This window comes from Agelaius tricolor, unplaced genomic scaffold (genome assembly GCF_023055355.1).
Source record: "Agelaius tricolor isolate 1412-34295 unplaced genomic scaffold, bAgeTri1.0.p SCAF_4, whole genome shotgun sequence".
Classification (NCBI taxonomy): domain Eukaryota; kingdom Metazoa; phylum Chordata; class Aves; order Passeriformes; family Icteridae; genus Agelaius; species Agelaius tricolor.
Window position 1 is genome coordinate 57,370,989 of NW_027269264.1, and position 25,086 is coordinate 57,396,074.

At 52.2% G+C, this 25,086-nt stretch overlaps 1 protein-coding gene across 4 annotated transcripts in view; it reads right to left on the reverse strand.

Annotated features, from left to right (window-relative positions):
- The window catches only part of MYO5B (myosin VB), a 146,896-nt gene extending 125,404 nt beyond the window's left edge, over positions 1-21,492 (reverse strand). For all 4 annotated transcript variants that reach the window (XM_071425874.1, XM_071425872.1, XM_071425873.1 and 1 more), the window contains exon 1: positions 21,308-21,492. In XM_071425874.1, coding sequence (XP_071281975.1) covers positions 21,308-21,334 — 27 coding nt within the window. In that variant the 5' untranslated portion in view covers positions 21,335-21,492. The remainder of the gene's footprint in view (positions 1-21,307) is intronic.
- Positions 21,493-25,086: the final 3,594 nt, after the last annotated feature.

Sequence of the window (25,086 nt, forward strand, 5' to 3'; positions counted from 1 at the left end):
AGAAGTATGTAAAGCCCCAGGTGCTATGGGACAGTGCAAATAAACAATCTGGTCTTAATCTGGGGCAAAAAAGGGCAAAAAAAGGCAGGCGGTTCCTCCTGGGCTGGGGAGCCGCTGCCTCATGGGCTGTGACACCACGACTTTCTCGGGGCAGTGCAGCAGCTTCTGGTTTCACTTTGCTTCTCTACCCTTTGAAAAGCAGTGAAACCAAAGCCAGGCTCCAGGCACAGGGGATGTGCACTGTCACCTGCACCACCCTAACACACACCTGAGAGCAGCCCCAGGTGTGCAGGGGAGGGCTGGGCCGGGTTGGTGGGAGCTGGCAGCACCCAGGTCTCTGCAGCCCTCTCAAGCCAGGACCAGGCTGAGCACAGCAGCCCTTTGCCCCGGGAAGCTCCCAAGCAGCGCTGCCAGGGCTGGGAGCAGCCTGGTGAGACACAGCTCTCCCCTCTGAGGGGCTAAGCCTGGAGCTACAGCACGTGCCCCACAGCAGAATTAACCTAACCCTGCAAAGCCCTTCAAAACTTAATGTTCACCGGGGTTAGAGCAGCTCCAAGAGGTGCCAGCACCCAGAGAGCTGCTGCAAGTCCTCTCCCCAGCTCCTGGGGTCCATCCAGCAGGGCAGCACTGCCCCACACAAGCACCGAGTTTCTCTTCTGTCAGGCCTGGCTCAGCCCTGAAAACTCTTCCTATTTGCTCACCATCACTGCCCACCCCCTGCCAGAAAGAAGGATGCTCTGCAAAGCCCCCAAAATCTCCACAGAGTCCCTGGGAAGTGCGAAAATCTGTTGATAAAGCCCACGCAGGTAACTTGACTTGGCACTTGCAGATCTCTCTGGAGGAGCTGTGGGCATCAGCATCCTGGAGCAGGGAGCTCAGCACCCCTTCCCCAGGCTCCAGCACCCATGGGTGCTCATGGCACACCCAGCACCACCCAGCCAAATCAGCTCCTCGGGGGCTCCTCACCTCTCCTTGCAAGTGATTGATTAAAAACTCCCACATTGCACAGGACCATGAAAATATCCTTGATGCAGGATGAGCCTTTCAGACACAGCTCAGACATGCAGACAACTTTTTAAATTAAAATAACGGTTATTGGGGTTTTACAGACTCAGGTTTTGCCTTTTTTTAACTAAAAATTCCATGCAGGGCCAAGTGTCCCCGTAGCATGACTTTCACCTAACAGCCTGTCATACTGCAAGAGTGAAATCCTTCAGGGCTACTTTCTGCAAATCCCTCTTGATTGGCATTAATTACCCCTCTCTCCTGTAATTCTCAATTAATCAAAACCTTTAGCAGTGATGTTTATGAGTGATGTGACATAACCTTGCCTTCACTGTCCCCATTTCCATCCGAAATCCATGTGAGTTCACCACTCCTTGGTGAACATAAGCTGGATCCAAAATATGCTCAATATATACCATTTACAGCTGATTGGTAATGAATATCTTAAAAACAGCCTTTGGGTTTAATTAAATAGTCAAAAATGGCCTTTTTCCCTTGGGTTTTCAGAGTCCTCTGTCTGTAACACAGCCCTGTGATGCTTTATGGAAATTCTCAAGCACGTTCACTTCCCAGGGCAGTGACCACCCCACATTAGATGATTTTAGATGAAAATGCCAGGTCCTGGCAGGAGCCTGGCTCTGGGGTGCAGGGATGCAGCCAGGGGACAGCAGGGCTTTCAGCTGGAAATGTTTAAAGCAGTGGCTGCTCCTTGGCTGTAACTGCGGTGGCACCGGTGGCATCCAGGGTGTCACCAGCATCTCCCAAAATCCAGGGCACCACAGCACATCCCCCACCCCTCCAGAGCTCAGCAACCCTCCCCCCTGGGCACCACTGTACCCAAACAGCACCAAAACCACTGTTAATTGCAGTGCAACCTCTCCACCAGACTGGACTGTTAACCTTATTCAAAAGAAGTAATTGGATTAATCAACCTGCACAGTAACCCCTCACATCTCCAGAACTCGGGCATTAAAACCCCTCTTGGAACATCACTCAGGCATAGTTAATTCAAAGGGGTTTGACTTAAAGTTACAGGACATTTTTCAGCATTTTCCAGCGAGAGGGTTATGCTGGAAAGACCCCTGGGGCCACCTCTGCATCCTTTTCACTGCTGAGCAACTGAAGGAAAACAAATTGATCACCAGGGGTTTGCATGAGCAACGTTTAACCAGAGGTAATTTAAAAATTCCAGCAACAAGGTCTGCTAGAAAAGAGATATTAGACACCTGGGGAACAGCCGCAGTGATCAAGACACAAAGCTGGAATAAATATTTTCAATTAAAGTAACTGAAGCAGTGAGCACACACTCAGACACTCCCAGCTGCTGAGGAATGGGAGGGCAGAGAAAAGGAGGGAACCACTGCTCCTGCATTTCCATACAATGGCAGAATGGTCTGGGCAGGAAGGGACCCAGTGCCACCCCCTGCCATGGCAGGGACACCTTCCACTGTCCCAGGCTGCTCCAAGCCCCATCCAGCCTGGCCTTGGGCACTGCCAGGGATCCAGGGGCAGCCACAGCTGCTCTGGGCACCAGTGCCAGGGCCTGCCCCCCTCACAGGGAAGAACTTCTTCCTAAATTTCTTTCTTACTGCAATTTCCAGGTATTTGGGGATGTGGTTTGTGCTGGCTCTGGTGCTCCCAAGCAGTCTTTACACCAGATCTCAGAGGAGCACTTGTGTCAGGAGTTACTCCATGCTCATGCACAGATTCTGTCTCTTCTCCTCTGTGAAATGTATCAGCAAGATTTTGCAATTGCTGAGCTAACACCGGTTTTCTTTTTAATATATGAAATGCAAGGCACAGCATGGCTGGACAGTCAGCTGTTTTCCTTCCCATTCCGTCACAGTGTCCAGCTGAAATTCTGATATTTTGGCTCTCCAGATCTTCCCGCACTCACATCCTGCAGCTTCTTCTTTACACCACACAGCAACTCCGTGGAAAAGCATCCCTTAAATCCCACATCCAAATCTCCTCCAACAAGGGTAGGGGAGACAAAAGCTAAAATGAGGAAGGATGCAGGAAAGAAAATCTCCATCAACCCCTGAATTTTGAATCTCAGAAGGTGATTTGGGAGGCGGTGCCATTGGCAAAGCAGCATTGTGTTCTGCAGGAAGGGCTCAGGGAAGGGAAACAACATGCAGAAGCTTGCCCAAGTGGGAAAATGGTGGCAAGAAGGGCACCTGAACCCACTTAAAGAAAACCAACAACAACAACAACCAAAAACAAAAGGGGGAAAAAAACCCAAACAAAAAAAAATCAAGGCAACAAAACAAAACAAAAAATCACCACCCCAAAATGTATCTTTTCTAGCCTTCACTTCCTGGTTTGAATTTTGATTTTTTTCCCCTGGTCTGGCAGTGTCCCCAGAAGAGTTAGGCAAATCCAAGGTTATCTCTTCCCTCTGGAAGGGTGGCTGCCCCAGCTGCACACAAACACACATTCCCAGGAAGATCAAACACAGCTCTCAAGAAACACTGGAGTGTCCACAGAACAAAGCACCCAAACAAAAGGAGAAAATAAAAACAGATTACAAAAAAACCCAAAAGAATCTATCTCAGCCATGGGGTGCTGCTCCTGCCTTCCCCATTCCCACAACAAAGCCACCCTTGGGTGGGCACGCAGGATGTCCCTGTCCCAACAGGAGATGTGTGTGCTCACAGGAACACGCCTCCCTGTGCCACTCGAGCATCTCTGTATTCCCCAACAGGCACAGGCTCCAGAGGGGGCTGCCATCAAGGGAAACCTCAGCTCTGGCTCTCCCCACATCACAGGGACACCCCAGCTGTCAGATTTCTGTTCCCACTAACATTCCCTGGCTCGGGCCCAAGGAGCTTTGCCCCAACTCCAGGGAATGCAGCTCCTGCCCAAGGGATGCCTTTCCCTGGGGGAAGGACAGGAGTCACAGTCACACAGCAGCTGATGCCACTTGCCTTGAAACCAGGGAGTCCCATCAGCTCAGCTTCAGGACTTACCCCATTTCAAGGCTTAGTTACCCCTATTCTTACCACCCAAGGTGAGGGAAACATTTGTTATTAACTAGAAAAGCAGCAAAACAAATAAGAATACATCTTGAAGTTATAGCAGTTTCAGAGTGCATGAAGACATGTCATGAGCTCACTCAAATTAGGGCTAAAGAGTAACTCAAATCCACCTCTACCTTACACTGCTCTGCCACTTTTCTCTCTCCTCTAAAGGATGACCTCATGCTTTGCTAGGTAGATGAATAAAATGAAGAAGAAAAATCTAAATTGAATAAACTTTACATCATTCAAGTTTATTTAGTTGTAAAAGCGAAGCTTTTGCCAACCATGCTGAGTTCCCAGTTCAGAATGTACAAGACCAAAGGTTTCTGCTTTTTCTGACAAAAGAGTCAGTACCAACAGCTGAGTTCCTTCGAGCTGCAGGGGTCAGTGGTTGGGCAGGGACAGCTGAACTCACGTGGCTTCAGTCTCTGCCAGCGTGCCATCATGGTGACCCACAGCACCACCACAGCATGGGCCTGTCCCACAGCACCTCCAAACCACAGAGCCCCGGAATCATTTGGGCTGGAAAAGCCCTCAGACCATCAAATCCCAGCCCTGCCCAGGCCACTACTGACCCATGTCCCCAAGTGCCACATCCACACAGCTTCTAAATCCCTGCAGGGATTGGGGACTCCATCAGTGCCCTGAGCAGCTGGGCCAGGGCTGGGCAGCCCCTTCCACAAAGGAATTTTCCCCAATATCCAGATGCATCAGAAGAGGCCATGCACACTCATGGATGCACCAGGGATTTGGGAGCCTGTCCAAAGGGGATGTGGTCTACAAACAGCAGAGAGATGTGGAGCAGCTCATGTCCCCTCACAGCTGCTCCACCTTCCATCCCTCACTGCGGTGAAACTGGAGGCTGCTACAAATTTTCCCACAAGTTCTCTCAGATGCTTTACTAAGAAAAAAAAAAAAAATCCTGGTTTGGATCATGGCATGGTGCTGTCACCATGCAGAGGTGCCATCCAGACTCTCTTCACCCCAGATACCAAACCAGTCTTTGCCACTGCTTCAGTTTCTCTCCTCCCCGTGGCACCTCTCACCTCCTGCTCCCTGGTAGGGCAGCAAGGCTGGCCTTTGAGCCCTTATCAGGGCTTTATTAAAGGCACTGCCAGAGCACAGCCTCCCAATTCCCAGCTACGGTGTAGATAAGACCCACTTTGTATAAACAAAAATACTCTAGTAAGAGCAGAGACTCAAGTGTGAGAGGGGCAGGACCTATCAGAGCATCAGCAAGATGGATTCAGCCACAGAAAGGCAAATATTTGCTTTCCCCTCCTCTCCCCATCCTCTCGGTGTTGTATTTGCAAATCAGGGTCACTTCCAGCAACAGGATGTCCCCTGCATCAGGTTGGACAAGCAGAGCAGAGCCACACAACAAGCAGCCCCTCAGAGCAGGCCCAGCTCAGCCCAGGCCTCACATCCCGCTGGATTTTCCCTGGTGCTTCCAGTCATTGATTTCAGTCACTGCACAGGGACTGGGGACAAGGCCTGCAGGGACAGCAGCCAGGCAATGGCTCCCACTGCCAGAGGGCAGGCACAGATTTTGGGCTCTTGGCAATTAGGAATTGCTGGCTGGGAGGGTGGGCAGGCCCTGGCCCAGGGTGCCCAGAGCAGCTGGGGCTGCCCCTGGATCCCTGGCAGTGTCCAAGGCCAGGCTGGATGGGGCTTGGAGCAGCTTGGGACAGTGGAAGGTGTCCCTGCCATGGCAGGGGGTGGGACTGGATGAACTGTAAGGTCTTTCCCACCCAAACCCTTCAGTGATTCTGGGATTTCCCCACAGAGGGTCTGCAGAAGCCCCAAATTTCCATGCTCCTTCAGCTGCTGGTGTTTCCAGCTGTAGGATTGTGGATCTGAGCTCCAGGCTGATGCATTTCAGAGCAGCCACCTCGTTCAGGACACGAGACGTCCCAGCAGGTCCTTGCCAGGTCTGCAAGGACAGCCCTGATGGCCACAGCAGTGCAGGATCTGGGGACAGCCTGGCTGCCACCAGCACATCCACAAAGCCAGCTCCTGGCTGCCAGCGCTGATGTCCCAGGGAGGAATCCCAAGGGACTGCTTTCCACAAAAGCTCTTTTCACAGGAAAGCAGTTTAACCTGCTCAAAAGCCATTTTAGCCCGCTCAGAGGGGAGGTTTCCCCTCTGTCCATCTACCAGCAAAGCACTGACAAAGACCTAGGCTTTGTTTCAAAGGAAGCCAGCAAACCTCAGCAACCCCACAGCCTGTTTCCAGCCAGGAACACTGTCTGGGAAAGCTGGGATTTCCCTGCTCCTCCAACACTTCCTTCAGGATTTGCATGTGCAGGAGAAAGCCCACATCTCGTTTTGCACTGACACAGGGAAAAATGAGCCACAAATCTCCCCTCATCACAAGATAGAAGAGGGTATTGGCTGCTCTGGTAGTGAGACAGACTGCCACAGTAATATCATTATCACTCCTAACCTGTGTTTTATTGCTGCAGCAAATTTATCCCCAGTGTCTTACACTCAGTCTGCAGAAATAAAATGCAAGAGACTTCCCCAAAAACTGCTTAAATCCCCCAAAGTGGAGGGGTTTTGTGAGCCTGTGGAAGGGATGTTGGACACAAGCAGAGAGTTCAGCAGCTGCTGACCCACACAGGTGTGAAAAATCCATATTTTATGATTGGCTTTGCACAAATATTAAAATGAATATTATATGTGTTATGTTAGAAAGTTATGCTGTATTAATTTTTTTAAGTAGTGCGTTAAATATAGTTTTAGGTTATAACATAATGTTAAAATAGAAACTATGTATGCGGGATATTTTTTTAAAGAAAGGAATGAGGTACTCACACCACCAGATAGCAGCCACAGGACACCTGAATCTTTCAGAGAAAGAGAATTTATTGCTCCATTATCAGAAGAAACAAACTTCTTCCTGCCTTGCTGAGCCCTGAAGATGCCATTAGGATTCAGAGGAAGAAGCTGACACTGACCAGACAGAATCCTGTGTTTGAATGGAATTTATGCAGCATGTATGAGATGTATAAATATGCAACAGGGTGTTGCTTTTAATGGTTGATCCTCTGTTAAGGTGGGTCCTTTTTTGGGCTTATTTTACCCAGAAAGAGGTACCTGGACCATCAGTAACTTTTTGTTTCTATTGTCTCGTATTGTCCTAAATCCTAACTGTCCAAATTTTTATTACTCTAATTATATTACTATCTTTACAACCATTTCATTACTATTAAACTGTTCAAATTTTAAACGCAGGTGGTTGGTGTTTTTCACGCAGGCAGCTCGGGGGGCTGACAGCACCCTCACAGACCTGAAGGCCTCAGCTGGGAGGGACAGCGAGGGACAGAGCTGCAGGACACCGCCCCAGCACCAGCAGCGTTTGGCTGCTGGAAGGACACACAGCCCCTGCAGAGACCCTTCAGGATCTCAGGTGTCACTCCAGCCCCACAGACGCTCACAGTGCTTTAGTGGCCAAGGGCCACTGCTGCATTTTCACACCCACACTCAGCTCAGCCCGGGTTTGTGGCACCAAGGACACAGCGCCCACACCCTCACTGCTGCTTTATTGCCAGAGCACAGCACCCACACAGTGGCTTCAGCTTTCCCCGAGCGCTGCCTCAAACAAAGGGTGGGAAAAGCTGTGTCCTTAACTGTTTTTAACTGGCCTGTTTCCATCCAACAACTTAAACATCCTTAATGCATCCCAGCCATCCAACACAGGCCCTGGGCATGGGCACTGCAGCTCCCAAGAGATTCCTCTGAGCATCAATCACTGACAAGTGTGTTAACAGAGCAGCCAGCTTTCAAATCAGACATTAATTATGTACAAAGCCTGTAAGAGACGAGGGTCAGTGCTGTTTATGGGGTTAAAGCAGGTAAGGCAGATGCAGCCAGGGCCTCTTCCATCTGCTGGGGTGTTTCAAAAGCTCTTCAGCTTTCAAGATATGAGCTCTGGTTCAGCTCTGAACTGATTTGCTCTGCCCTGACTTGAAAAATTACATTTGTTTTGTCTGAACAGGAGGAGAGAAGCCGAGTCCTTCCAAATCGGCCTTTTCCCTTCCCAGACAAATTACTCTATTGAAGTTTAGCCTCACGCCAGGACAGGTTTGTCCAGATCCCAGGTACATTTCAACTGTTCGCAGCTTTCCAGCTGCTTCCCAGGTGGGTGAGAGGGATCAGGGAGGCAACCCTCTTGCCCAGCCTGAGCCTGGCCATGGCTCCAGGGCCCCCCAAACCTCACAGGAGCGCTGGGCATCCAGCACCCACTGCTAATGCTGCAGAAATTCCCCCTGAGTCACTCATGGGACACAGGGGCAGCTCGGAGGCCACAGCCCCCAGTGACCAACTCAGGCACCCAGAGGTGTGTGCAGAGGAAATTAATTTATCTACACAAGCATCAGGGCAACGTCGCTTCCAGCCATCTCTGTAACTGCACCCAAAAGCAGCATTTATCAACAGGGATGCATCTAAAACATGTCAGTCTATGGCTCTGAAGCTTGGAGGCAGAAGAAACAAGATTTTAACCCGAGGAAGGCGCTAACTTGCCCGGTGAAGATACTTGAAGTTTATTTCTAAGCTTCAAGTCACATCACAATGCGGCTCTTCAAAGAAGAGCTTTTGGGGAGCAGCTCAGAAAACAAGAGTGGATTGTGTCCTGTGGAAGGAGAGCAGTGGAATCCTGGCTGCAGGCAAAAGCAGAGCATTAAAAAACACCTACACCCGAATGATCACACAAAAGTGAAAACAACAACAACAAAGGCTGAAGACTTGGACCCCGTTCCAGAAAACAGCAGCAGCTCCAGCACATCCCTAGGGTGGACTTTTTGCCCCAAAATGCTGCCCGTGCAGCACAGCTCCCCTTCCCCTTTTCAGGTGGGCTCTGACATTGCTCCATCACGTTGGACATTCACTCCAGGATCTTGCAATATCGTGTGTCTGCATCTCAGCAGCACCTTGCACACTGCTACCATGTGAATTTAGCTGCAATATGGAACTGAGACCAAAGTGTTGTTGCCATACTCCAGGAGGATTACAGAACTATTTTTAATAAGGGGTTTAATAAGCTCTAAGCAGAGTAAGTTGCTTTTGCTCTGCTCACATGGCTGCAAAGATAAAACCTTGCACAAAGCAACAGCCACAAGCTGCTTGACAGAACTTGCAGCGCTAAAAATTATGGAGTTACCTCTTAAAAGAATGTTCTCCTTTGTTGCCTTTGAAGTAAAAGTTTATACACTACAAACTTAGGTTTGGCTATCTCGCAGTTTTACAACATCACAGAGCTGCACCTCTGCAGTTTCTGTTTGGTTTTGGCCAGACACTCATAGGATCAGGAATGAGCAACACTGAAGGTTTGGAGCACAAGAAAAACACTTAAATCTCGCTTGGTGGACTAACACTCTTTATGTATTTAGGATGCACATCATCAGGTGGGCACCCTCCTGAGCTGGCACGGCCAAAATCAATTCCCACACCCACTGCTGGTCACCCACAGCTGGACCAGAGCCACACCACACTGGACCACAGCTCCCCACACCCTCAGCCATATCTCAAAGGTGACAGGTACCCACAGCACAGGGACAGTCACTCCAGATAACACACATCTGTTCAAAACCAGTTAGTATCAGTATCATATTTTCCTCAGGGAAAAAAAAAATGTAAACAGAAAAAGAAAGCAAGCCCATCCTGAACCTAGGAAAGGGTCAGCACAACAAAATTTAAAATTAAAAGTAACTATTAGTTTTTTCTAGTCTGTGAGTGTTTCTCCCTCCCCCACCACTTAGCACAACCTCTATTGTCTGAAAAGCGTTTAACTGGAAGTGGGTCATGTCTCCTGGCATTACTAAATCTTCCCAAATTTCCCCCGATTAGTCAAATGCAATATCCTCTCTGACATCTGAATGATTGAGGTAGTGTGTAATGCCATTTTTCCCCTGAATGAGCCACATCAAAGAGGGTTATAAGCCTAGAGATGGCACGCCAGATAAAAGAGTCGCCAACAGATTGTGCCCAAAATGTTACTGAGGGAAATTAAATCGTTTTGTTGGAAGGTTTCTCCTTTGGAAACACTCAGCCATTAGGATTGAAAGTGGACAGACAAGAAACTGCCTTCAGAGCTGCTAGGAGGATGAACCCTCACTAGCTGTGAGCTGAGTGGCCCCGTAATTAAAACACTTGTGCACATGGAAGATTTTCTATCAGCCGCAACATCCAGCCTGCTCTTCACACAGAGACACCAAAACCCGTCCTGCTGGGAGTTAAAAACAGCCTAAATTTGGGCAATACCTCTCAAATGACTGAAAATTACAGCAGGATCCTATCAGACTAGAAAAAAATAGGAAAAAAAATGCAAAAAAGCAGTAAACCTGCTACCCCAGAAAAAGAAAATACAATTTAATAACTGGAATGTAACAGCAATCAATCGCTCAGGCATGAGTTGTATCCAAAGGGTTCAAAAATGCCACCCTTTGAAGGAGAAGGATGCCAGGAGCCTGGAAGGATCCAAGGGCTGCTCCAGTGCTGATGTGGGGCTGAGCTCTCTCCTCACAGGAAAAGAGCTGGAGCTTTAAATACATGTCAGGTTGGTGATTAGGTGAGATCTGGGCAAAGTTTAGTCAATAACAGCAGGGTTTGTGTTCTGCTGATTTACCTCACGTGACCCCCCCCTTCCAGTGCTGAAACTTTGCACCAGAGCAAAGGCTGGCAGGACACAGCACATTTTTCAGTCAAAAAAAAAAAAAAAGAGTAATAAATTAAAATAATATTTAAAAAAGAAGGAGAGGAAGAGAGCCTACAGACCTTTTGGCATTGACAAATAGAATGTTCTGTTTCTGAGAACTGGCTTTTTATCCAAAGATAAAAAGTGTGTGGTTCAGAAATCCATATTTAAAAAAAAAAAGAAAAAAAGAGGGGCCCTAGGGAGATTCCATTTGGGTGAGAACACTGTTTCAAGTGCCTGCTGGTGGACTTTGGGATGCAAACCTGTGTTTTGGGTCGAGCAGTGCCTGGGGAGGAAGAGCCTGCTCGCAGTTTTTGGGGACTGCCAAGTGGCTCAGCCTGGAGCAGCCTCAGCCATGCCCACCTCTTCCAGCACAGAGTGCCGAAAGGGAAATTCAGACAGGGTTTGTTACTAGGGGTGGTTCGTCAGGCCCACCCTGGTGGTCAATGGGCAGGTGTTTCAGGTTGCCCCGAGGTGGTCAGCACTTGGCACCGGGCACCTTGGGGACAGTCCCCAGGACTCCCCAAAACGCGGGGTGTGAGCACAGCCACCCCTCACTGGAACGGCAGCGGGGAGGGCAAAGTGCAGAGAGATGAAGATTAGCTCTGACAGCCTCGACTCGGCGTTTATTTTGGCATGGCAAGAGCACACGAGGCTTCAAAGCAGCTCTGACGAGCAGGGGCCGGGCAGCAGCAGCTGCCCCGGGGCTGAATTCCAGCGCCGTCCCTGCCACCGGCTGCACCCAAAGCATCAGCCCTTTAACCCTCAGGCCAGGGCTCTGCAGAATTCAGACCTGCACGCTCAAGACACCTCGATTTTCCTCCTGCCCTCTTGCTTGTTTTTAAACGAAGTGTTTTATTTAGCAGTTCTGCCTCCATCGCCTGCGACAGGGCAGACAAAGCAGCAGCGCTGCTGCATGGGGAGGAAGAGCTCGTCTCCTTGCTGGGGCAGGATCCAACCAAAAACAAAGAAGGAAAGGGAAAACAAGCAGAAGGGAGGGGGAGCAACAGATTTCAAACCTGGTGCTTCCAGGGTTTACAGGAGCAAGATAGGAGCTGCTTATCTCTGGCCAGGGCGGTGCAGTTTGTGCAGCAGAAGAGCCGAGGGCAGGTCTGTCACCCTGGCACATCTGCTCCGCAAAAGGCACAGGGAGAAAAGCCCAGCTCAGAGGGGCAGGGGAGGCCCTGCAGACACCCCCGAGGGCAGTTCTGCAGCAGCCCACAGGTGAGATGTTCACAGCTCACGCAGACCTGCTTTCCCTGAGAGCTTTCCCGTGGTGATGATACAGGTCTTGCTTCAGCCAGAACGTGCCTGGTTGGTACTATTACTCACAAGAGGATAGTGCAGGTGTTCACAGTCCAACCCAGCAGAGAATTGCTTTCCTGTCTCACCTGGCCTTGGAAGAAATCAAAAGGACAGCACAAGACATGAGACACTGCCCAAGCTCTGGATAGGCAGCTCTTTATCTCCAATTTCTTTCATTATTTTATTTCTCACCATTAAAAACATGACGGTGAAAGAGGAATCAGATAAGCAACAAGCAGGCACCCCACAGCTGTGGGAAGAGCTGGCAAGAGCCACATCAGTATTCCCACCTCCACCTTCTGCTCTGGAGCAGAACCTTCTCCTCCAACCTGTCTCCAGAAAAGGACATGTGTTCCTAGAGATGTGGGACCAACCCAAGGCCTCAGCAGTCCAGTGCTGCCAGGTGAAAGCCACCTCCAGCTCTCCATGCCCACCCCACCAGGAGGCTGAGTGTCCCTGAACGAGCCCCAGGCCATGCCCAGGGCAAGGAACAGCAATACCCACAGCACCCACCTTCCCAGAGCACACAGTAATTAAGCAGCATCAATCCACCAGGAGTTACTCAGCTTAATTAGATTGGAAATTACACCTTCTATCACCTCAGCACCTTGGCATCCACTGGCTGCCTTGAGACATGCTTACACCAGCCGTGCTCACCTGGGGTGTAGCACCCAGGACCAGCTCCTCAGCAGGCACAGGGATCAGGTATTTTTTATTCCTATTTTGTTTCAAAGCCCTTTTCAATGCTCACTTGCTAATACACATGTCAGCAGCCTCAGGTGCTTGCCCACACCCAGCCTGCTTTGGCAGCTGCAGGTTTGCCTGTGCCACCTGAAACCATCCCTGTGGGGCTTCCAGAGCAATCCGGACATGCCCGTGATGCTCTAAAAGCCATCTTTAAACACATCAAGGGTCTTTTTTTCCTTTGAAGAGCGGTGGCTGGCTGGGCCACATCCCTGAGGTGTAACCTGCTATTGTGATAGGCAGTGATTCACCCAGGAGACATCCTGCTCCCAGCATGGTTAGCACATCCAGCCAGCTCCTCACAGGCACTGGCACTTCCAGGAGGGAGCCTGGGCAGTGACTCACAGGAAGGGGGAAGGTTTGCATTGCCCGGGTGTAAGGGCTCCACCAAGGCCTGGGGCCACCAAGGGAAACTCATCCCTTCATGGGCTGCCCCTGCTCCTTCAGGGTGGGAGCTGGTTGTGGTCTGGAAGGGTTGGTCAGCCCCGGGTGTGGAAAGGATGTTCTCAAGGAACAGCTGAGCTGGAAGCATGCGGTGATAGAGGCTTGTGGGTGAGAGCCAAGAGAGATATCCAAAAGTCAGAATGGACGTGGGTTTCCCAGAGGTGTAGGCTGCCCAGAGTGGCTGCCCCTGGATCCCTGGCAGTGTCCCAGGCCAGGCTGGACAGGGCTTGGAGCAGCCTGGGATAGGGGAAGGTGTCCCTGCCATGGCAGGGGCTGGATCTGGATGATCCCTCAAGCCCCTTCCTACCCAAACCATTCTGGGATTCCATGACACAGCACACATCTCCCACTGAGGATCCATGGAAGCACCAAGCACCTGGAGCAGCCAGAGGAGGCAAAGCCACCCCAGTGGTGCCACCACAGTGCCTGTGTGGGAAGGTGGAGAGAGGGAGCTGAGGGCTCTACACTAAGGAGGACGTGAACAGGGACACAGCAGCCTGCCCTGCACCCTACAGAGCCAGGGAGGGTCACACAGCACTGCTGCTGCTCTGCTGGGACTTCCTGGGGACAAACACAGGGCACTAAAAGCCAGTGCCACCGAAAACTGCTCAGGGAGGGGAAAATTAACAATGAAATCTAAAACAAGCACACTCAGCTGGGGTTTGGTTAAAAATGGCAAAGGATGGTGGCAGAGCAGGCCAGGAGCACAGGGTGCTGGAGGAGCTGCACCACCATCCCACCCTCCTGCACCGTGCCAGGGCTGGCAGTCACCACCTGCAGGTAATCACTGCTCACAGGGAGGGTTTACATACCTGTGCTGCTCACAGCTCTTGCAGCCCCACAGCCCCTACCTGGACGTGTTTAAGTCATTCCCGTGATTCCCAAGTTTCAGCCAGCTAGAGAAGGCTTTTCAGACACAGACAAACCAAGGACAAAAGGAGAGCACAGCTGGAGAAGCAGTCACATTTCCAGGCTGAAAGCTCTTCCCTGTAGAGATGCTCTTCTCCCAGCCCTCTGGATACCACAGGAAAGGCAAAGGGCAGAAATGCCAAACCCTCAAAAGCTTCATTAGCGCAACTGGTGAGTTCACCGTGACCCAGACAACACTCTAAAGAGGGCTCACCAAGGACAGCCCTGTGAAGCCCATCACCTTCCCAGCCCTGGCACCACCTCTGGACAGGGCTCTGCTCATCCTTGAAGGTTCAGGCTAAGCCAAAACCCAACCCAACCCCACAAGACATGTCTGAGAGCAGGCCAGAGGGGTACAATGACGACAGCTTTACTGCCAGCTCGAGACACAGAAAGCTCACAGGGGCCTTTTTTCAGTTTTGATAAGCAGCAAATTCTTCCCTAAAGTGTTGTGCAAACATTTCAGGTGTCTGCCACAGCTTGAGGCTCCGCTGCAATAACAGCAGTCATTTTCCTGACCTGGGTTGTAGCTCACTCTGATGCTCCTTCAGCCACCACCAAACGCCTCTGTGTGCAGGAAGGGTCAAAGATCAGGCAGCAGCACCACACAAAACACCCAGCTCAGAGCCTCACCTGCCTTACCTGACATTTATTACACCCATGGCTAGCTCAGAAAGCCCAAAGTCCACCTTCATGCCCAAGTGGGGCTACTCCTGTGGATTCCCTGAAGGTACATCACAGTAAGGGAACATTACTCCTGCTTTGGACAGGGCTTCAAATTCATTGGTGTGTAAAATAAAAGTCCAGCATATCTAGAACTGCACTGCTTTACAGCACACTGAGAAGTTTAGGCATATATGTATAAAAACACAGCCACAAACATACACAGCCTTCTTTCTTGGTCACCAGAAGAGATGCATGGATTCACATTCAGGGTCATTGTTTTCTCTGCCTGGTAATTGGCAGCAAGAAAGAACAACTAAGCAAAAAATCCTCCTCTGTAAATACATTCCTCAACAGCAGCCAGGCTGCCTGTAACAAATAACCTCGGATAAACTCCTTCCTGAGGGCAGGAAAGGGCAGGAAGGACTCATCCCACCCAATCCCATAAGAACCAGCACAGCACCCACTGCTGCTCCCATCCCTCACCCTGGAGTGAGCCCAGCAAATCACTGCAACTTGGGCTTGCATGCACTGCGATTTCCACACCACAGTTTCACACCCTTGGAGCAGAATCAGGGCAGGAGTTCTCAGAAATAGTTTTTTAAAAGAGCAAGCTGATTAATCCCAGCCAGCAAGAGGGCATATAGCGGGATCTAGCTAATTAACCCTGCTGCAACCATTCCTGGGGCTGTGCCCCAGCACCTGCACTCAGCTCTGAGCTCCTTGGCTCAGTGGCTCTCGTCTGACCCAAGCACAGGCATTATTAAATGCTCAACTGAGATGAAAAATTGCACAAACAGAGATGGGAATGTGGTTATTTTTGCAGCACAAAGGCCCCGGAGCAGCGTGCCCTCTGGTGGGACATGCGCCCACACAGTGCCAGGAGAGCGTGGGGTGAACTCCAGCCCATGGAGGCAGGGAAATACCCCCCAGACCACAATCCCTCACCTCCCTGGGATGCAGGCACGGCCCAGACCCAGTGGGCTGGAGGATATTCAGGCCAGGCTTGTCTCTGTCTGTCTGTCCCTGTGCTACCGCGGGGAAGCCGAGGGGCCCCGGGCGGCTGCGGCGCTGGCCGTGCCCTTGGCACAGTCCCAGCCTGCAGAGAGCTGGCTGGAGCTATCAGAGTTTACGTTTCAATGATTTTCTCTCTGCCACTGCAGCTCATAATGAGGCAGCATCAGGAGGAGCCCGGGGATGCCAATGGACCCGGGTCCCTCGGTGAGACAGCCCCATCCTTAAATAAAAACCCCAGTGTGGCCTCCAAGCTGTCCCTGCCCTTCATGCCATGACCCACACGTGTTCTCATCATCTAAATAAAGAAAAAGAGACAAAAACCTTCAGCTGTAACCTGCTTTTCCCCACAGGAGCTGCAATGGCAGCAGCAGGAGCTCTGGAGCTCTGCAGCATCCCATGGATGTCCCGAGCCTGAACCCCAAACACTCCCTGTCCTCAGCACTTATTCCCAGAAATTTGTTCTACACAATCCACAGAAAATCTTCTCTCCCCTTCCCTGCTGCTCCTCAGCCCCAAACCAGCCCACAGGCACACGCTGAGGATGAATCCTCCCTGAGCCTTGCAGGATAAATAATTTTCAGGAGGTTTTATGGCAGAAGGTCTGTGCCAATCCATTGACCCAATCAGTGTGTGATCACACTGGCAGCATTCACACACTTTTGAGAAGTTTCTCCCCAGGGTCAGAAACCACCAATTCATTCCAGCTATTTCATTTAATACAACTTCAAGTGAAAACCAGAGTCTTCTACACCCAACACTGGCCATTGGGACTTTTTTTAACGCATCAAGTCTGTAAGAACATACTTGGCAAACAGCAGCCACTTTGCACAACGAGAGGAAAAAAATAACATGAAAAATAAATACCGTGGTTTCTTATTTACCCAGAGCTTGCAGACCTTCTGAAGAGCATATCTTGAGCTGCACAGCAGCCCAGGAGCAGAAACACACAGCTTATTCCCTAGCCTGGCAGAAGCACTACTTTGCATGAGGTTCAGAGGCTATACTTACAAGGACAATTACCATATTTTAAGAAGCACCTTTAAGACAGCAGAACATCAGAAGCCAAAGCAATTACAGTTGTTTTTGCCATACAGAGAGCATCACCTTACAACATAACAAAGGTCAGCCAATACAAACAACTCTAATTTCTGTTTTAGTGCTGCAAATCAACCCTGATGATTACGATGGCACCTTCCATGGGGTGTCCTGGTACATCCCTCCTGCCCAGTGCCCAGCCCAGGGCACATAACAGGCTCAGTTATCCCACACCAGGCTCACACTGGCACTGCACAGGCTGTGATCCCACACCAGGCTCACCCTGGCACTGCACAGGCTCAGTGATCCCACACCAGGCTCACCCTGGCACTGCACAGGCTGGGATCCCACACCAGGCTCACCCTGGCACTGCACAGGCTCAGTGATCCCACACCAGGCTCACACTGGCACTGCACAGGCTCAGTGATCCCACACCAGGCTCACCCTGGCACTGCACAGGCTCAGTTATCCCACACCAGGCTCACACTGGCACTGCACAGGCTGGGATCCCACACCAGGCTCACACTGGCACTGCACAGGCTCATGAGCTGCCTCTGTCCCCTTCTGCAGATAAAGAGGATTTGACAAACTCCCCTGCCCAGCAGCAGTTTTCCTGGGCCTGGCTGTACCTGGGCACATCAGGGACGTGGCAGGAGCAGGGCCAGCACAAGCAGCCTTAGGAAGATGTTTCTTGGGCAGTGCACAGATTAGGTGAAGTTCTTCTAGCTCTCCATATGAAACAGGTTTTTGCAGGCTGGAATTCTCCATACCACCACCTGCCCTGTTCCTCTTGCACAGGCTGATGCCAGGTGGCATCCTCTGCCACAGAACTCCTTTTCTGCTGCTCAGCTCCTGTTTGATTCTGCCACAAAATGAAATCCACAGCCAGATAATCCCAGAGTGCCCAGGTGAAGCAGTGGGAGTGAGAAGAGAGAATGGTCTCTCCGTAACTATTTACCAAAGTGGATTCCTTCACGCTTGAAGGTTGAGGCAGCTTTGGAACTACTCTCATGCTCATAATTAGGCAGAGCTACTAATTACCGTGCTTGATGGGGGTATTAAACACAGTCAGCCCTGATCTTGCAGGGGCACAGGCATCACATGGAGAGGGCCTCCAGCAGAAGCTCAGAGCTGCTGGTGTTCCCAGGATGGGTTCCTCTCCTGCCTAAGTGCCCCCCAGGCCAATCCAACGCACCAAATTCATCAGCATGGTGACAAATTTATGCACCAAGAAAACTACTACACATCCCCACAAGGTCCCAGAAAACCTTCTGCAAGAGCCACATGGAAGCTAAGGCCTCTCCACACAGCACACACCAGCTCCCACTGCAGGTCAGCAGGAAGGAGACCTGAGAATTCCCACCTGGACGCTCCAAAGTGCCTCCTCAGCAGCTTCTCTCATCCTGGCTCCAGCAGGAGGAGGAATGACTCAGAGGAAGGTGCAGCTGCGGCCGTGCCAGCACAACAGCACCTGTGGGATCAATAGCCTGTGGGATCAATAGGCTCTCAGCAAGAGAGCTGTACTGAGCCTGGATCACCTTCCTCCCCTTCCTCTGCCCCCCACAAACAGCCTCACCTGCCAGCAGAGGCCCGGGAGGCCTCATCCCTTCCCTGGGCATCACCTCTGCCCCTGGGCTCTCACCTCTGTCCCTGGGCATCACCCCTGCTCCTGAGCATCACTCCTGGCCCTGGGCATCATCCCTGCTCCTGAGCATCACCCCTGCCCCTGGGCATCACCTCTGTCCCTGGGCATCACCCCTGCCCCTGGGCATCACCACTGTCCCTGGGCATCACCCCTGGCCCTGGGCATCATCCCTGTCCCTGGGTTAGGGCCCTGGGCTGTCACCCCTGCCCCTGGGCATCACCTCTGTCCCTGGGCATCACCCCTGCCCCTGGGCATCACCCCTGCCCCTGGGCATCATTCCTGTCCCTGGGTTAGGGCCCTGAGCTGTCACCCCTGCCCCTGGGCTGTCACCCCTTCCCTGGGCATCACCTCTGCCTCTGGGCTGTCATCCCTTCCCTGGGCATCACCTCTGTACCTGGGCTGTCACCTCTGTCCCTGGGCATCACCTCTGTCCCTGGGCTGTCCCCTCTGTCCCTGGGCATCACTTCTGCCTCTGGGCTGTCACCCCTGCCCCTGGGCATCACCCCTGCATGGAGCTGTTGTGCAGGTGAGCACCAGGACCGAGCCCAACACATCCCCTCCGCCTCGGGGACTCCACAGCCACCAGCACCACCAGGCTCAGCACCTCCAGGCTGTTGGGTTTGTTGTGGGTTTTAAGCCTTCTTTGATCTTTTTCTTGTACTCTGAAAGTCACAGGAAACATTTTTCCTGCTGCTTCAAAGGCCAGAGCTGGCACAGGGGCCCCATGCAGCAGACAGCCCAGCAGGACAGTCCTAAATTTCACTGTGACTCAGCTGCACAGACAGCCCTTGTGGGTTACAGCCCTTGTGGGTTCCTGCCCCTGGCCCCACCACCTAAAAATCCAGCTGCATCCCTAGAATGTTCCTGCAAAACTGACAGGCAACAGCAGAAGGGCCAGTGCTGAAACGCCTGCTCTCACCAACAAACTTTGTTGCTGTTAAAAATAAACCTAAAGTTAACAGCACACACAGGTTGCCACCAAATCCCCACCACTTCCTCATCAGAAAGTCCCTACACAGCAAAAAGATCCCGAGCAGCGCCCCAGGAGGCAGCTCACACCTGCTCCACAGACCAGCAGGACTATAAACCAGGGCAGCACAAAAAGGACAACGCACGTTAACTACTGCTCATCAAGTCAAAAAATCAATTAACCAGGCTGCTTTAATCAGCCTGTCAACAGGGATAGCGCAGCACTGGGAGCCAGCCTCCCTCCTCCCAGGGATGTTTGCCATCACATCCATGCACTCATCCTGAGAGGTGCTGTGGTCGGCCCGGCAGGGCTGTTCAGCCACAGCTCTACTCCTGCTCCTCTCCGGGTTTTCCAAGAGGAAAAGATGTTCCAAACTCGGCTTTTGAAGTGCTCCCGAGAAGGATGGAGGTCATCCCGCTCACAGACAGCCCAGCTCAGTCCAGCAGGGCCTCTGCAATGCCCACAGGTTCAGAGGAGATCACTGGAGCCACCATTCATCCTGCATCCCTTTGATGGCCACGGCCAAAGGAAAGATTCGGCCAAAGGAAAGATTCGTGGCAACTCCCGACGTTACATAAAATATCTGCTGGCAGAATGAGTTACAGGAGCAGAAATCTGCAGCAAAGTTAAGCCCGGGGGACACAAAGTGATTTTGGTGCCAAACTGGCAGCACCTCCACGAGCTGACCACGGCCACAGGGAGAATCCAAACCACTGAAATTCTCACTATGACAACAGATGATGCTGACACTGTCACACAGCAAAGCCTTTTCTGAAGCCAAGCGCCGCTCCCGGCGGAGTCCCTGCCCGGCGTTACCGATGTTTTTGGCATTCCCGGACCGCGGCTGCCCGCAGCCCTCCCGAGCAGCCCCGGGAGATGCAGAGCGCAGCGAGAGGGCTCTCTCCCCATCGGATCTCGCACTGCCTGCGAGAGCTCTTTCATCGGGACAGGTCAATCGGCACAGATCTCTCTGGACACAAACTCCCGCTGGGAAAAGGAGCGGAAAGCCCCGAACTGTGTGGGAGGCACCCACAGCCCGGGCTGGCCAAGGGCTGGGCTTACCCGAGTATCCCACAGACACAAAATAACAAAACTAAACAAAAAAAAATTAAAACCTGAGCGGAAACTGTTTATCTAGTCCAGACCTCAGGCTCTGCTTTTAAAACAGCACCTGAGCCTCCAATTACCACCACGATCGCTTTTTAAGAGCAAGGGCTCCGTGTGGGCAGCGTGGGGCCCGTCGGGGCGCGGTGCCCACCGTGCCACCAGCCGTGCCACCAGCCGTGCCACCTTCCCTGGCTGCCATGAGGAAGCGGGCGCGTCCCATCGCGCCCCTGCCAAGGGATCTCATCCAGGACTTGTGGAACAAAAAGGGCTCTGGAAACCGGACACCGCGGAAGCGTTTCGGTGAGTTAGGGCACTTGCTCTGCGGTTCTGTGATTCCGCACCTTCCTGCCCCTCCAGCCCGGGCTTTAGGAATACAGCAGGGCAGGATTGTTCCGGGGGCTCTGGGCAGGCTGAGAGTGTTTTGGCCGCGCAGGTGACGGAGCGCAGGGAGGGCGAGGCCGCCGCCGCGACCCGCGGGCGAAGTCCACCCTGCAGCGCGGAGAGCCCGGCTGGGGCCCGGGAGGGGTTCGGGAGGGTTCGGGAGGGGTTCGGGAGGGGTTCGGGAGGGTTCGGGAGGGGTTCGGGGCCAGGGGCACGGCGGGGATGCCCGCTCCGCATCCCGCGCACCTGCGGCCGCCGCGGGAAAGTTGCGGGGCCCCTCCCGGACCGGGAATCGGCCCCCCCCGAGGGCATGTGGAGCACGGAGAGGCACCCGCAGAGCCCCCCGCGCCCTCCCCGCTCACCTTGGTGTAGAGCTGCGCGGCGGACATGGCCGGGGCGGGCGGCGCTAGGCGCGGGGCATGGGGGCGGCGGGCGGCCGGACCGACCGCCGCACGGACACACGGACGCTCCGACACAGCGGCGCTCCGACCTTTACACCCGCCGCGGCCGGCCGGGCGCGGGCACGGGAAGCGAAGGGAGCGGCAGCGGCAGGAGGAGGAGGAGAAGGAGAAGAAGGAGGAGGAGGAGGAGGAGGAGGAGGAGGAGGAGGAGGAGGCAGCGGCAGCGCCGCTCCGCCTACGCCGCGCCCCGCTCAGGTATGGGGAGGCTCGGCTCGGCTCCCTTCGGTTTCTTTCGGCTCGGCTTTTATTATTATTATTATTTAAAAAAAAAAAAAGCTCTTTTTAATAAATATTTTTTCTTCCCGGGCGCTGCCCCGCGGCCCTCGGCATCCCGCCCGGCTCCGGCGCCCCCCGGGCAGGGTCTCCCGGCAGCGCAGGTTGGTGCTGCGTTTGGGAGGTTTTTGCCTTTTAGCCACCTTCCTTTCTCACACAGGAAGAGTAATTAAGCCCCAGGCAGGTGGCCCTTGGTGGTTTTCGGGGTCTTCCATCGCCCACCGGGCTCTGGGGATCCCCCACACTTTGAGGAGTGAGGGACGGCATCACTGGGGTGTCTTTTGCCAGGACACACCTGTTCCCGGGACAACAGCACTGCCCTCCTGGCCCCACTGGAAATCAGCTCGAGAAATGTGCCGGGGATAGGTGGTTTTTCTCTGTCTTCTGCCTCCAGGCGGGCTTGGGGTCCCACCAGCACCACTGCTCCTGGGCGCTGCTTGTGTGCCACTCCTACACCGGCGGCAGGAATTCCAACTTCCACAGCAACAGCCAAAAATTGATCCCAGCCCGTCAATCCTGGCCGTGCTGCTTCCCTCCATCCCACGGGAGCACCCTGTTCTGCAATTCACGCTTATACGGCACTTTCAGAGCCTGGGAAGCAGAATGAAATGCAAAGCGTTCCTAATTAACCACTACTGCTATTCTTTATCATTCAAGGTACTTTGCATATTAACTGAGCAGGCAGAAGCCGCGCTCAGCGATCCTGCTCCCTGTCGCCGGTGTTTGCTCCGTCACTGGGATCCCTCCTGCCGTGGTTTCGGGCTGTGCCGCTCACAGGCACCCACAGCCTTTCCTCACAGTGATCACTGGTGGCATCTCACACTCTGCTCCTTGTCCCCTGCAGGATAAAACTCTTCCCCCCTGTCATGATTTCCCTCTTCCACCCCAGGGCCTGGCAGGGAGCAGTGCTGATGTGGTGGAAGGGCAGCCAGCATTGCAGAGACCTCTCTTTTCCAGCTCTGACATCCCTGATGAATCAAAAAAAAAAAAAAAAAAAAAAAAAAAAAAAAAAAAAAAAAAAAAAAAAAAAATTGCAGGTGGCTCTGAGGGGAGTCTGGGAAGGAGGAAGGGAGGGGAGGAAAAAAACTGAAAAAAACTGCACCATGTCTAGAAATTGCCCTGGGAAAATTTGACAGCATAATCCCTGCAAAGCCTCCAAGAGAGCTTAGTCAGGCAAACAAAACTTGCTCCTCTCATTTCATTAAATCAGCTGCAGAAACAAAACGATGAGCGCTGGTGGAATTAGAAGCAAAGCTTTCAGTGAAGCTGGGGTAGCAGTGATAGCCCCGAGGCAAAGCACAGCCATTCCCGTGGAATACCAGCTGGTGTCACATGTGATTCTCCATTAATCTAAAACTTTAATTAAACTCAGAAACTAAAAACCCCAAAATACATACAGAATCCCTGAAGTACATCCTAACTGCTGAGTTGCTGGAAATTGTCTCCTCCAGGAGACAGAAGCTTCTTTCCACTTGGGAATCAAAACTTGTGTTGATCAAATTTAACAGGCATGGGCTCTTAAATAGCAGTTTATGGTACCCCCTCCTTGCATTCACATGGAAGGCACTTTGGGGTAAAAATTAACTAAATACCAGGGGGTTTTCCCCTTTAAGCACAGCCAGTGGATTCTTTAGAAGTACAGAATGGGCTGGAGTTCATTTTAAGGTCCTGGCCTTGTCCCTGTGTTGTAGTGACACATGGAGACCCCAGGAACAGATGGATGGATGGATGGATGGATGGATGGATGGATGGATGGATGGATGGATGGACAGGTGATGGCACAGGCCAGTGAGGAGCATCAATTCTGACAGCTCTAAATGTCATCAGATCGGAGCTGGCTGTTGTTAAGTGCAACCCCAGGTCCTGAATTTTTGCATGCAAAGATGTCCCAAAGACCTCAAATCTGGATTTCACTCCTCCTGAGCCACACAGAAGTCACCACGTGCCACATCTGGGCACAGTCTGGGGCCTGGCAGAGTCACAGTACCCTGGGTGTGGTTGCACTGGCTGTTTCTGCAGCCTGGGTTAAAGTAATGATATATTATTCCAGGTGATAAAGAAATGAATAATTAACATTCCTTCAAATAGAACTGATCCTGTCCAGAGCCCTGCAGCCCAGCCCCAGGGGGAGCAGGGACCAAGCCAGCACCATGCCACAGGGCATGGGGAACCACTCCAGAGCTCATCATCTTGTGTGTGGCTAAAAACACCACCATGGAAAGCCCTGGGGCTGGTATAAAAGCCCTTGTAAGCAGATGGGCGCGTGTAGAAAAGTCTTAAAGCCCTGGAAGATGCTGAGGATTCAAACTCTGGAGTGAATCTGGGATGATGTGATCAGGGACTGGCATTCCCAGCCCTGCCACAGGCAAGTCACCCACACGCTCCACACCTCTGCTCTTCCTCTGTCACCATGACAAATTTAATTAAAAATACGGGGAAGAATACTTTGCAGAGCCTTGGTACGTGTCTGAGTGAAGAGGCTGTGACTGCCAGGTTTCTAAATGCCACTGGTTCTGTCTCTGCATGGCTCAGAGCCCTGGTGCAGGGCAAGCTCAAGCCTGGGCCAGGCTGCTTCCCTCACCACGGCGTCCCTGTGCTAAGGGTTTAATAGCTGGTTTGCCTGCAGGATTGCTCACTGGGGCAGGAAATGCCACAGGATTTCAGGAGCAGCAGCTAATGCTCAGGAGATTCCCAGCACCTGCAAGCCACAATCCCAGCTGTGTTTGGCACCTGCAAGCCACAATTCCAGCTGTGTTTGGCTCGTTACTGCATGGTGACCTGTAAGTCAGAGGTGTAATGTGAGTACTGGCCCGAGGCAGGCAAAGACACCACCAAGCTTTGCAGCATGTTCTGCTTGGTGCCCTATTTACCCAGTTTACTGCAAGGAGATCCAAGGACCTGGGAGAAGATGGAAATCTGCAGGGTTAAGGAAACCCTTCAGTCTTGAGAGAGAAAATCGTTCTTACTGCATGGCTCAGCTGTTGGGGGCAGCGAGAAGGAGCCTCTCGAGGAGGCTCTGACCCAGCCAGCCTCACCAGCTCTTCTGGACCAACCTGAATCCTGTAAAACTCTTGGCAGCAAAGGGCTCAGCCCCAGAAACATGCTCACCCACCAACAGCTTTGTCTCAGGAGAGTTTAGCTGCCCGTTATCCTATGGGAACTCACTCCTGCTGAAGGCAAACTTCTTCCAGTCTGATTTTTTAATCTTGTGCAGACCTCATGTTCGTTGCAGAGGAAATTTGCCTCCAGGAGCAGGAGCTCAGACACCCTATAAATGTTTGATAGCTCTGACCACCTCTTCTGAGTTATTATTTTATTAGAAAAGGAGATTTATTATGGTTCTGGATGACTTGAATTCACAAAGCTCACCAACGTGGTATTTTTTTTATCTCTCATATCGGGTGTAC